The 12614-nt window shown below is 40.0% G+C and overlaps 1 protein-coding gene across 2 annotated transcripts; it reads left to right on the forward strand.

The window, feature by feature from the left end:
- Positions 1 to 2440: 2440 nt before the first annotated feature.
- Positions 2441 to 12546, forward strand: ANKRD39 (ankyrin repeat domain 39). Of its 2 annotated transcripts, XM_063448598.1 has the most exons (5): positions 2441 to 2611; positions 2764 to 2867; positions 4361 to 4564; positions 10771 to 10920; positions 12057 to 12546. In XM_063448598.1, the coding sequence occupies exons 1-4, from the start codon at positions 2596 to 2598 to the stop codon at positions 10918 to 10920; spliced, it is 474 nt and encodes a 157-aa protein (XP_063304668.1). In that variant the 5' UTR covers positions 2441 to 2595; the 3' UTR covers positions 12057 to 12546. The 2 variants fall into 2 exon arrangements, with proteins under 2 accessions (XP_063304668.1, XP_063304669.1); XM_063448599.1 differs by lacking the exon at positions 12057 to 12546 and having other exon boundaries at positions 10768 to 10934.
- Positions 12547 to 12614: the final 68 nt, after the last annotated feature.

Consider the following 12614-nt stretch of genomic DNA (forward strand, 5'->3'; position numbering starts at 1 on the left):
ACCCACTGGACCCCATGGAAGCCACTTGCATGAGTCAAAATGGTAAGCAAAACAGGAGGGTGGCTAGTAATAGCTTGTTAATATTTTTTTGTGACTGTGTGTGTGAATGTATGTGTCCCTAAGTGTGAGTATCTATCAATGTGTGTGTATCTATTAGTTCTAGATTGTGAGCTTGTTTGAGTAGGGTATATCAACATTATTTTTGTCTGTCAATTACGTATTGTTAAAAGCCCTATTGCATGATTGTAAAGCACATGCAGAAACTGTTGGTGCTATATGAATGTTAAAAATAACAATAATAATAGTGTGTATGTATCTCTCTGTGTCTGTATTTGTTAGTGTATGTGTACCTATGTCTGTGTGTCTGTTAGTGCATGTGTATCTATCATGTAGATGTAACTATGGCCTGTAGGCCAAAACATTGTATGTCTGGTTCCTGTGTGCCCAAATAAACCTTTATAACACAAGTTCAAGTGATTTTTATATATATATGCTTGTATTGAGCGACAGTGTCATTCGGAAGGGGGGAGGCATTACCCAGGTTTGTGCCCAGAGCGTGCCTCCAAAAATCCCAGGGTCTTAAATAGGTCAATTATTATAATCAGCCTAAACTCCCATGTCTTGGGAATGGCTGGGGACATGTAGGCTAAAGGCACATTGCACATCATGTTACTAAAATTCCAGAATTTGGCAATCATGCTTTAGGAAGACGTCACCAAATTATTATGTGTGTTCTTTGACCTTGGCAACTTTCCTGGGCAGCGAGATCCACTTCATTATAATTGAACTGAGTGCAGTGTCCATAAATCTATTTTCTCAATCATTCAGCCCAGTAAATACTGTTGGAGTGCTTACTAGGATGAGTTGTGCTGCAGCAGGATATCAGAGGGTGTGGCAAACACGATTTTTGCCTAGAGTTCTAAATATCTTTGCATCAGCCCATTCCATGCATTTAATATGTTATATAGCCAGCATATTAAAAAAAATCCTAAACAAACTTAAAACTAACAGTGCTAAAGTGAAAATTCAAGGTCAATTCATACTGAATAGCAAAGTTAAAGGAACACTATTGTCACCAGAACAACTACAGATTAAGATAGTTGCTCTGGTGTTTACTGCCTGTCCCGGCAGGCTGTTGAATGTTAACACTGCCTTTTCAGAGAAAGGCAGTGTATACACTACTGCCTAGGAACACCTCTAGTGGAAATCACTCAGACGGCCACTGGTTGTGCTTCCTGGGTCAGTCGTGCACAATGTGCAGCACTGACGTTCAGCATCACTACATTTTGCATGGAGACGCTGAACGCTGCCAATAGAGATGTATTGATTCAATGCATCTCTATGAGGATATGCTGATTTGTATAGCGCTGCGTTTTGTCACGCATGTGCATTAGCCTCCCAATGCTTTCATACTGGAAAGCATTGGATTGGCTGAGATCATCAATTCTGATATGAGTGAAGGGAACAGAGCTGTGATTTTTTTTCTAGTTCAGCTGTTTTGGTCTGAATTTAGCCATTTAATTTTAATTAGCTCAAATTCAGCGTTCCATGTCATTTCTGACAAAGGACTTTGTGCTTTTGTATTTTTAGAAACTGAGGGAAAAAAAACTGGCAGGGTTATTCACAAAAGTGAGTATTTAAGGTTCATTCAAAGTGATATTCAAATTTAAGGCCAGTGTAGTTTAAGTGGATGCATAGCAGACTTAAAAAATATTCCCATTTTGTCAATTTTGACTTTAAAGGAACACTATAGGATCAGGTATACAAACATGTATTTCTGACCCTATAGTGTTAAAAATACTATTTAGGGGGCCGGCCCCCCTTACACCACTTAAAATGGCTTAAAACGTACCTTTATTCCAGCGCTGTGCGAGTACTTTGTGAAAAATTACATAAAACACCAAATTTTAACTAATTAAAATCAAATGGTTAAATGCAGATCAAAAGTGCTAAAGAAGAAAAACTATCACAGCTATAGTAACAGCTTGGCTATTCTGCCCTGAATTTTGTAATTCATGTTTACATTTCAAAGATTGGTGTTTAGTGAATAACCCTCAGCCAGTTAAAGTGAGAATTGCCAGGAATTCAAAGTGAATTTCAAATGTAAGATTAACTGGAAGTATAGCTAAGCCTAATATAGAATATTTTTTCCAAAATCTGATATTTCGGTCTTAAATTGAAAATTCTTTGCGAATTCACTTTTAATTCCCACTTTATTGAATAGCCCTGCTGATGTCTTTCTGTGCTGCAGAGCATCGGAAATCGTCTGATCTCCTTGCGCCACCTATTGGTAGCTACAAAATGTTGCAGTTGGCCAACTACGTCCCGCCTCCTTATTCTTGCTTTCCGTTGCCAGCAGCTGCCACCTGATTGGTTAAGGCCGTAGCGAATCCTCTCTGCTGATTGGTCACCTTGTTTCTGTCTAGGTGTCATGGCTGCGCCCTAAGCTACACGTTGTTTGTATATTTGTAGCGCAATGTCTGCGTATCCAGGCAGCTGCTCTTCCTGTCAGAGGGATGGAGAGGGCCATGGGGCCGGGGAGCTGTGCTGTGCTGTGTGCATGCTGCTTCAGGAGTGCGAGAGACTGTGGAAGAGATGGACTTCCAAAGAGGTAGCCACAGTTTGCTTTCTTAGGCAGTGTCTAAAATTAACTGATTGTTCTTTATGCCATTGTATGCATACAGCTTTTTACTGCCATATTGGTAACCTGTGCACTATGCTTTTCCTAGTTGTACATTCCTATTCTGTACTATTATTTAACAGGTATATGGGCGGCTGCATTAGATGGAGACACTGACCGAGTCAGGCGTTTTATTGAGAAAGGAACGGATCCCAATCAGCCAGATAGATTTGGATACACAGCGCTGGTAAGAAGCCATTTGTAATGTAATGATGGTAAAATGAACCGTTATGTCTGTTTACATGATCCTCCTAAACTCTTTTCACATGGTAGTGTAGGGATTAAATGTTCAATAAGGTGTCTCGCTCTGGGTAATGATCATAGACCGTGCCTACACAACAAAGTGTCAGTAAAACTGTAGAAAGTTTGCCTTTTTATTAAACTTATTACAATTCCAAATACTGTAAGTGCCCATTACAAAGCAATTTCTGGTGCAAGATACAAGATTCTACACCCCCCCCCCCCCCCCCCCCCCCCCCCCCCTTCCTTCCTTTTTCTTTTCTTTTTTGCAGAAGGAAAAAAAATCTCTTGGGTTTAAAGTGTCACTGTCACTGGCTGGGGACTTAACATAATTCCTGCTGGTGGTCCAGGGGACTGGGAAAGGTTAGATTTAGCTACCTGAACCTGTCCCTCGCAGGCGCTTCCATCTTCTTCCGGCAGGTCCTCTTGCTTCTGGTGCTCATGCGCAAGACTACAGCATTGAGGTCTATGGACCATCCACAGCTAATATCTCTGCGGCTGGAAGATTGACATTTATAGATGGCGGTAGCTCTGCTCGGTGTTTAGAAGTGTCAGGAATAGGAAATCTACTGGGACAACGTAGGGACTGCTTTGTCTCAGTATATCTTTTGACTGGCTTGGAATTTGTATGAGTGTTTTTTTTATAAAGATTTTTAGCTTTATGAAATACTAATTTTGCAAGGGGAGTGGATACAACCAAATTGAAAAGAGAATTGGAAACAATTAAAATTATATTTCTAATACAAAAAAATATATAATTTTATTTTTATGATGCCCCATAAACATCTACAGCTTAAACCCCGTACTCTGCAGTTCCTGACTACATTACAGCCCTTACCATACCTCTGTTCTACAGTCAGTATCCCCCTCTACATCACTTTCTTTTACCCCCTGCACTAGAGCCCCATCATCCAACACTAGAGCTGCTATATCCCTCTTCACTACAGCCCTCAACCCCCTTACACTACTGTCCCATCCTACCACTATATAATGATAGGAGTCATGCTGTACCACCTTCTTTGTATAGATCATTATCATGGGGTGGGGGGATAGATGGCACAATTTTATGTTCTTGTCTCTGTCGCAAAAGGAGCTAATACGGCGCTATTTGAAAACAATCCACAATTGCACTCTAGTCACAGCTTAGCTTTTGTGAATGTTGCTGTTCAGTTTTTAGTGTACCATTAATCACTGTTTAGTGAATAAATCACATTATGTTTATATACTTGCAACATTATTCACTAAACCAGAAACTGCTATTTTTAGTCAGAATTGGAAGAATTCTCCAACTATGTTATTTAACCATCTTGGCTATTTAGAACTAAATTTCTGGTATCTATTCCAAGTTTATTGAATAATTAAAACACTGCCAGCTTTGGTAATCATGAAAAGTGTAATCTTTTGTACAAATGTCGTCTCTTTCTTACTGTCCCTTCTCAGCATTACAGCAGCAGGAATGGTAACATCTTGGTTTGCAGTCTTCTCTTGGATAGTGGAGCAGATAGCAATGCTCAAACTCATGGCGGCAGCACACCATTGCATCGTGCTGCATACTGTGGGCACATCAAGGTTGTACAACTTCTTCTTGATCATGGAGCTGACCCAGCCAGAATGGACTCAGATGGAAGGACTGCTCTTCATAAGGTGAGTGATCAGTCTTGAGGCAGGGTTGGATTCTAAAGGGACACTGTAGTCACCTGAGCAATTACAGCTTTTTGTATTTGTTCTGGTGAGTATAATCATTCCCTTCAGGCTTATTGCAGTAAACACTGTTTTCAGAGAAAATACAGTTTTTACATTAAAGCCTAGAGATGCCTCCAATGGCCACTCCTTAGATTGCTACTAGAGGTGTTGCACAGTGTGCAGTACTGCCATTCAGTGTCTCCACCCTCTGCATGGAGACACAACATTTTCCTCATATAGATGCATTGATTCAATGCATATCTATGAGGTGATGCTGATTGGCAAGGGCTCTGTTTGGCTTGTGCTGTGTAAGTCACATGCAGGGAGGTTTACCTAGGGTTGAATAAACAGTTATTTGTCTCCTAAATGGCAAAAAAATGAACAGTGAGACTGTAGAGACATGATATATACACCAAAACTGCTTCGTTAAACTAAAGTTGTTTTGGTGACTATTGTGTCCCTTTAAGAATAAGGGTAACCTAAAGCCTATAAAACGTACAATTTAAAAAATGAAACCATGGTTCCTTTAACTACAATAATTAATAAAACCTCACTCTCTAGTCTTGTTATTCATACTTTTTAGAGATTAACCCCTTAAGGACACGTGACCTGTCATGATTCCCTTTTATTCCAGAAGTTTGGTCCTAAAATAAATTGCAGTAAACAAAAACATCTTGTACCTATCAAGCCACCCAGATCTAAGACACATATAATTATTTCTTACTGACACATGGCATCTAAATTTAAAAATATACAAAGTGCAATATTTAATCGCAGAACTTGCTTGACATGTCAGATTTAGTGTTTGAGTGGCATTTATTAATGGGAAAGCCTTTGGTAGTGGTCAGTTCTTTAGTCCTTTAGAGCTGACTAAAAGGACCAGCTGTATAAATCGTTCCAGACATGTGAAGCAAATGTAAAAAAAAAGAAAAAGAGGAGGGAACACAAATTAAATAAAATGTTTATATTTGGTTTTGTGTGTTTAATCATTTTATCAAACTAATTAAAACAAATGTCAATGAAATTAGGATCTCCCTTTCTGCCACACTCTCTAGTTGTAGATGCAGTCACTTTCAGCAGTATATAAGGTTCACTGCGCTGTTCCGTGTAGTGGAGATGGCAAGGTTTTCCGCCGGTGTTTCGGCCTTCCAATCTAATGTGGAGAGTGATGGTGGTTGGAGTATCCTTCTTTAGCACTAAATGTGTTTTGGCTTTCTCAATATCTCCTTGGTTTAATTCCTATTTAAAGCCGCCAAGCTATTAGTAGCAATTATAACAATTTGCTTAAAACACTTAAACTATAAATCAAAAATTGTTCTACTGTGTTCTTCTTTTTATATACAAGATTTCAGTACACAGATTTAAAAAAACAAACAAAAAAAAAACTTATTTTAAGAGCTACTTTATTACACTGGTTACCATGGTAACACATGCTTAATTTCTAAAAAAAAAAAAATACATGAGACCCAGGCTGAGAGATTTTTAAAAGTATGACTAAGTGTACTAGTTACATTGCAGAACAAATAGGATAAAGGCTGGAGGTGCTGATTCTAGACTTCCAAAGCTAAATGCATGGCAAATCTGTGGTTCGGGTTGCCGTGGTAACCAATCGTTTAGCTAAAATACAAGAAATACTGAGGAGATAACTGTGGTAATAAGGTATTCTGGTTACAATGACTTCAGATTTTTTTTCTTCCTTGATCCAATCTTAACATCTGGGCAATAATTGTTTAAATTAGAGAGGGGTGCCACGGAAACACAATACTTTGGATTGCTACAGTGCCAGAATGAATTTTCTTAGATATTATAAGTCGGATACTATGAGGGATGATATAGGGTTAAGAGATATTGAGTTTATATAGGCTTTCACTAAGCCTACTTCCATGTGAAAAGTACTATGTTAAAAAAAAAAAAAAAAAGTACTTACTATAAATGGTAATATAGTGTATCTATGGCAAGTTAGTGCTGTAAGTTGTGATAGCAACAAAACAATGTATTGCAAAAGGGGAAAGGAAGTATTATGGCTAATAATTGGAGAGAAAAAATAGAGCTACTAATAAGGGAAAAAGTATATGAGGAATGTTAAATAATACCCAAGATCGCTATTGATAATATTCTAAGTGGAACAGAAAAGGCCTTTAAAGGAGCACTGTAGGGTCAGGAACACAAACATGTATTCCTGACCCTATAGGGTTAAAACCACCATCTACCCTCCCTATATATAGTAAAATCTTACTTGTATTCAAGCCTGAAGCTGCAGGCTTTGTCCCAGTTTCCTTTTGACTTGCCTGCTGACCTCATCAGAAGTGGTAGCCTGATCCAATCACAATGCTTCCCCATAGGATTGGCTGAGACTGACAAGGAGGCAGATCAGGGGCAGAGCCAGCACAATTCAAACACAGCCCTGGCCAATCAGCATCTCCTCATAGAGATGAATTGAATCCATGAATCTCTATGAGGAAAGTTCAGTGTCTGCATGAAGAGGGAGGAGATGACCCAGGAAGGATCTCTAACAGCCATCTAAGTGGCCAGTGGAGTTATCACTAGGCTGTAATGTAAACACTGCATTTTCTCTGAAAAGACAGTGTTTACAGCAAAAAGCCTGAAGGTAATGATTCTACTCACCAGAACAAATTGAATAAGCTGTAGTTGTTCTGGTGACTAGTGTCCGTTTATTATCTGCACATTGGCATATGGACTGGAGTTTGTTCATACTTGCTAGTGTGGTAAGAGATGATAAAATCATATTAATGCTCTATAGCTTAAAAATGGAGTGTAAAATGTATATCCTGCGTAGATATGAGGCTCCCCTAAGGCTTTTAGGAAAAAGATGATTTAGCTCTCTAGTGTATATTTATTTATTTATTTATTTATTTCCTTTAAAATGATTTCCTCTGACGACTACCTTATATATGGCAAGTGCTGCGCACATTAAGCCTTCCCCGTAGTAAAACATTGAATCCATTCTTTCCTGTGGGGTTTTGCACAGCGTAAAGATGTTTTAGTGTTGTTTCACAGACTCTGTTGTCACTCACTGGAGCAGGGCTAGGCAACCTTTAGCACTCCAGATGTTGTGGACTACCTCTGTCATACAGCTGTAATACTGGCAAAGCATCAGGAGAGATGCAGTCATTAACATCTGGAGTGCCAAAGATTGCCTATCCCTGGATTAGTGTTTCATATTGCCTCAGGAAGCAACATCAGCACAAAAACTGTGCCTCAGGAACCTTGTGAAATGGATCTCCGTGGCAAAGAAGCTGTAGAAAAGCCTCACCTCAACATGCACAATGTGTAGGCTCAAGTGTCCTAAAGCACACTACCACCGGACCCTGAAGCTGTGGAAATTTGGTATGATGAGTCATGCTTCACTATCTTGCAGTCTGATAGAACAATCAGTGTGGAGGATGTCAAGAGAATGTGACTAATAGAAATACCTAGGGCCAGACTTCGACAAACATGCAAAAGTGTGGAAATGTACAGTTGGCTAGTAAAGACCTACAGCATCCTCTTATTCTTTCCAGGGAGACCTCTGATTTCCCCAGTTGGCCTTGGCCCATGGCTGTTTTGGTTTGGCATTTGGCCAGATTGTACTTACTATAAAGATTGGTGGAGGAAGGATAAGGGTTGGGCTAATATTTAGATTAAAATCTTAGTCTTTTAGTTTTCCACACTGGAACTAAACAAATGGGTACGTTCACCTTTGTGGAAGGCCCTTTCCTGTTATAGCATGACTGCGTGCAAAGCGAGGACCATAAAAACACTTTTTGACGGCTGTGGAGGAAATTGAGTGGTCTGCACATATCCCTGACCAACACCTTGCTTACCTCACAAATGGTTTTTTTGGTTGATAAAGTGTCAAGAAATGGCAACAGAAAACACCTAGCATCTGACCTGTAACAATGGCACAATAATAATTGGTAAATAAAACAGTTTGAAGGTGTTAAGTGACAAACACAAAAACAGAACAATACAGTATACACAGTGCCCCCTTCACTAATTCCGGTGGAGAGCTGGAAACCTCTCCTAAGTGGGTGTTTCATTAGCTCTCCAAATTAAGACCTGCACTGTTGGGCTTAGCTCAGATAGAGAGCTTCTGGCACAAGTAGTGTACCTGGCTAGTGGTGCCCAGTGGACATCAAGTAAGCAGTAACAATATTCTAAAGCAGTGTGACTCCTGTGGGTTGACACTCCTTGAATATAATCATTACGAGCTGTAGTGGTTATGGTGCTTGTAGTGTTCCTCTAAACTTACGGGATGTGCTGTGAGGAGCTTCCAATTGTGCTTATTGGTGAGCATCGGTGATAAAGGCACTATTAGGAGTTGTAATGTTGCTGTTCTTCATCCAATAAATCTATACATTTTAGACTCATGCTCAGTCTTTTCATTATTCTATTCTGCTGCTGGAGTTTGGTCATCTCTGGACTAGAGGCACAGTGTGACCACACAAGTGTGCCTACCCAATTTTTTTTCATGTACTGAAGGCATCCCCATTTGTTAAAAGGCATCTTCAGCTCATTGAAGTGGTCTTGGTTCAATGTCCCATCTTCCTTAATACTGATCATGTAATTATTGCTGTTTTTATAAACTGCAATAATTACCTGCTAGGGTTAACTCCTCCGCTATTGGCTGTCTGTTTGGACGGCCGGGCTTGAAGGCGTCTGAATGATGCTGGACATCCTCACACTATGCATGAGGACTTCCGTGTTACCGGAATTGCCATAGGAAAGCATTGAATGCGCATTTGGTCTCCCCCGCCGGCTGACGTTGGCATGGGCGGAGCAGAGGTAGACCCAGGTATGTGACAGGGGTTATTAACCCCTTCTACACTGGGGGGGCCTTGACAGAGAGGGGAGGAGCTATAGTGCCAGGAAAACTAGTTTGTTCTCCACATGAGCATCAGATGGTATCTAGCGTCTGATAATTTACTAGCCCTGTCCTAATGAGATGGCACCTCCATAGGAACTGGGTAGCTATGTTAGTTTTAGTAATGGTGACAACTGTTTGACATGTTTCCCAGTTGCCATAGATAAATTCTTCTCCATAATAGTAAGAAGGTCAAAATGACCTCAGAATGCATTATTTATTTTACTTCTTACAGTGGTGGCTGGCTAGCAAGAGCTCGTTAGCTGCCCCACACTTAAACCTCAGGCCAACAAGGGTTCCCCCACCACTCTTTTGCTTTAAGCGACATATCACAAAAGTACACAAGTTAGAAATCTTATTTATATTTTTTTTTAAAATCCTTTTTAACTAGTTCCTCACTGTATGTTAGTAGGCAAATGATTTAGGGATGTGAATGGGGAAAGTTTTCAGTTCAGCATTCCAAAATTCAGGACTTCGGCACTTCTCTTGCAGCTGCTTAGTAGATAACTCCTTAATTCCCACAGTACTAGGGAGTTATCTACCAAAAGGCTGAAAGACCTAAATTGGTCTTTCAGACAAATTTACTAAGAAGTAGTAAAAATTACTTAGTATTAGTAAATTTTGCCCCTACTCGCTATACCGCGACTAGGGGCATGTCTATTACTGACCTTTTTCCTGCTCAATTTGCAGTCTAAGTAAGTTTTGCCATAACAGCCTTGTAATAGGACCCGCTTAGGGGGGTCTGCCTTGACGTTGGCAGGCGGGCATCCCTCCAATGGCCATTGGAGCAACTAAATGACCTCCATTTGTCTAAATATACATAGGGATTAAGGAAAAAGCGCAAGTAACATTTTCTTTTCTTTGGTTTTTACTATATATTGGGGCTGATGTGTGTTGTAGTCCTTGCTGCTTAAGCGCAGGACTTCTCTTTTTGTATTTGTATTTACTTTGTATCACACAGCCTGGTTACAATGCTGCTACCCATCCCATAATCATAGATCAGTTGAAGGCAGAGTTGCAAAGTCCCAACACTTAACTACTGTTCACGATATTTGTACTCTAGTAAATCAATGCCCTGAAGGAAAGCTTTTTAATAATGAGCGGCACAGACTTATTCTGCTGCTGTGATTAAGGCATAGGGCACTGTGTTTTACTTGTTTCAGATGGAGGAGAAATGGAAATAAGGGAAGACAGATACTGTTATTCATTTAAGAACTCTGGCTGCAGGCCACAGAGAAGAGTAGAAAGCTAATGCATTCTTTTGGTGTTTTGAGGATTTTGTCACATTTTAATTTTCCAGTAGGCAGCTGAAGGAGGTCATCGGGAGTTGTGCCACCTCTTCTTCCATCAAAAAGCAGAGCTCCTGGAAATACAGGATTGTCGGGGTCTGAGAGCAGCTGATTTGGCCCCATCAGGAGTGACTGACCTTTTTCCTGCTCAATTTGCAGTCTAAGTAAGTTTTGCCATAACAGCCTTGTAATAGGCTATACTGTCAGTGCTATAGAACAGGGGGTTCCCAACCCAATCCTCAAGTACCCCCTACCAGTCCAGGATTTATGGATTACCCTGTTGTGTCTAGTTTTTTGTTTTTAAAACCTTAGACACAATTGAGTAATCACTAGAATAGATCCTTGACTGCTAGATGTACTTGGGTTGGGAACCACTGCCATAGGACCAAAGAATGCATTGATGACAAAACAGGTTCTTAACAGGTTAAAATAAATAACCTTACTAATATACTGCTTTTAAATACAGACTGCAGAGAGATTGTAAAAGCTTATTAAATTGTGAGTTGTAGAGCACCAAACTGGAATGTTTTAAGACATTTTTCAGTGTTTGTTACAGTCATTCTTATTTGTGCATGGTTTAGGATGCTATGTGCCCATTCTATTCATTGGGACACAGGAATAATGCAGGTGACCCACTTTTGGATCTCCTGATGCTGGTGTAAAAAAAAAAAAAAAAACCCTTTCTTATTTACATAACAATGTGTCCTATATATGTCAAACGTCTGCTTCCTCTGGAGGGGTCTTCTATAACACCTTCATTGCATTCAACTGGAAAGGGGCACAAGAGAACGCTAGCTTATTTAGTAAATATTGATAATGCCCGAAGCCTTTGGGCACAGGCTTTTTGATATTGCTTAGGCAGTGGTAGGTCTCTCTAATTGTGAGTCTCAAATGGTCAAGCTTTTCCTCAACTGGGCTTGTATAAAGCCTTTTTAAGTACACATGGATTAATAGAGTTTTAGCAGGAGCTCTGCTATCATCCCCTTTAAATTAAAGGATCACTATAGGGTCAGGAACATAAACATGTGTTCCTGACCCTATAGTGCTGAATCCACAATTCAACACTATAAGCTAGCCCCCCTATAAAAGTTTAAAACTCACCTTATTTCCAGCGCCGCGCAGGTGTGCCGGTGCTGGCTCTGTCCCCATTGTGACATCAAAATCACAGATTTTTGGCCAATCCCATGCTTTCCCCATGGGGAAAGCATGGGATTGGTTAAAATCAGCACGGTGGCTGATTATTGTACATTGGATAAAATAAAAATCAATTACTGACAGGTGTGTGTTCTTCTTTCACTAGGTTATATGCCACAGGAGAGGTGGACGGACGTGTTTGTCCTGCAAAGTGGCCCAAGGCGACTATAATAAATTGTCCAATAGGTGGTGAATCTGGTAGTGCCTGTTCCAACTACTGATGTCACATAGAAGCTGCAGTTTCATAATGCCATCTACTGCTGCAGGGTGTGAGATTCAAGAGATTTTTTTTTTTGGTAAATACTTTTGATCGGCTTTGGCTTGGTTTCCCCAACTTACATTTTATGTTTGATTATAGAGAAACACAGGAAAGCAAAGCAGTAGAATAGTATTTAGTTTTTTTCTTCCAATTTCCACATTCTCACCATATGATCGGCTTAATACAAAATATACACAGAATGTTCTATAGCTTCTATAAAATATTAATAACCCAACACCTTCTTGCAGACATCCCATCACTAGCACAGCAGCAGGGATGTTTATAAAACCCATTGTCTGCCTGCAGGACTGCGTGCCAGGACGGAAACTTCTGGTTACACTTTCATGCAAAACATGTGCTACTTAGAATCTGATTCCTCCTCGGTACAGGGGAAGCCAGCAAATG

The sequence above is a fragment of the Pelobates fuscus genome, chromosome 3, assembly GCF_036172605.1.
Source record: "Pelobates fuscus isolate aPelFus1 chromosome 3, aPelFus1.pri, whole genome shotgun sequence".
Classification (NCBI taxonomy): Eukaryota; Metazoa; Chordata; class Amphibia; order Anura; family Pelobatidae; genus Pelobates; species Pelobates fuscus.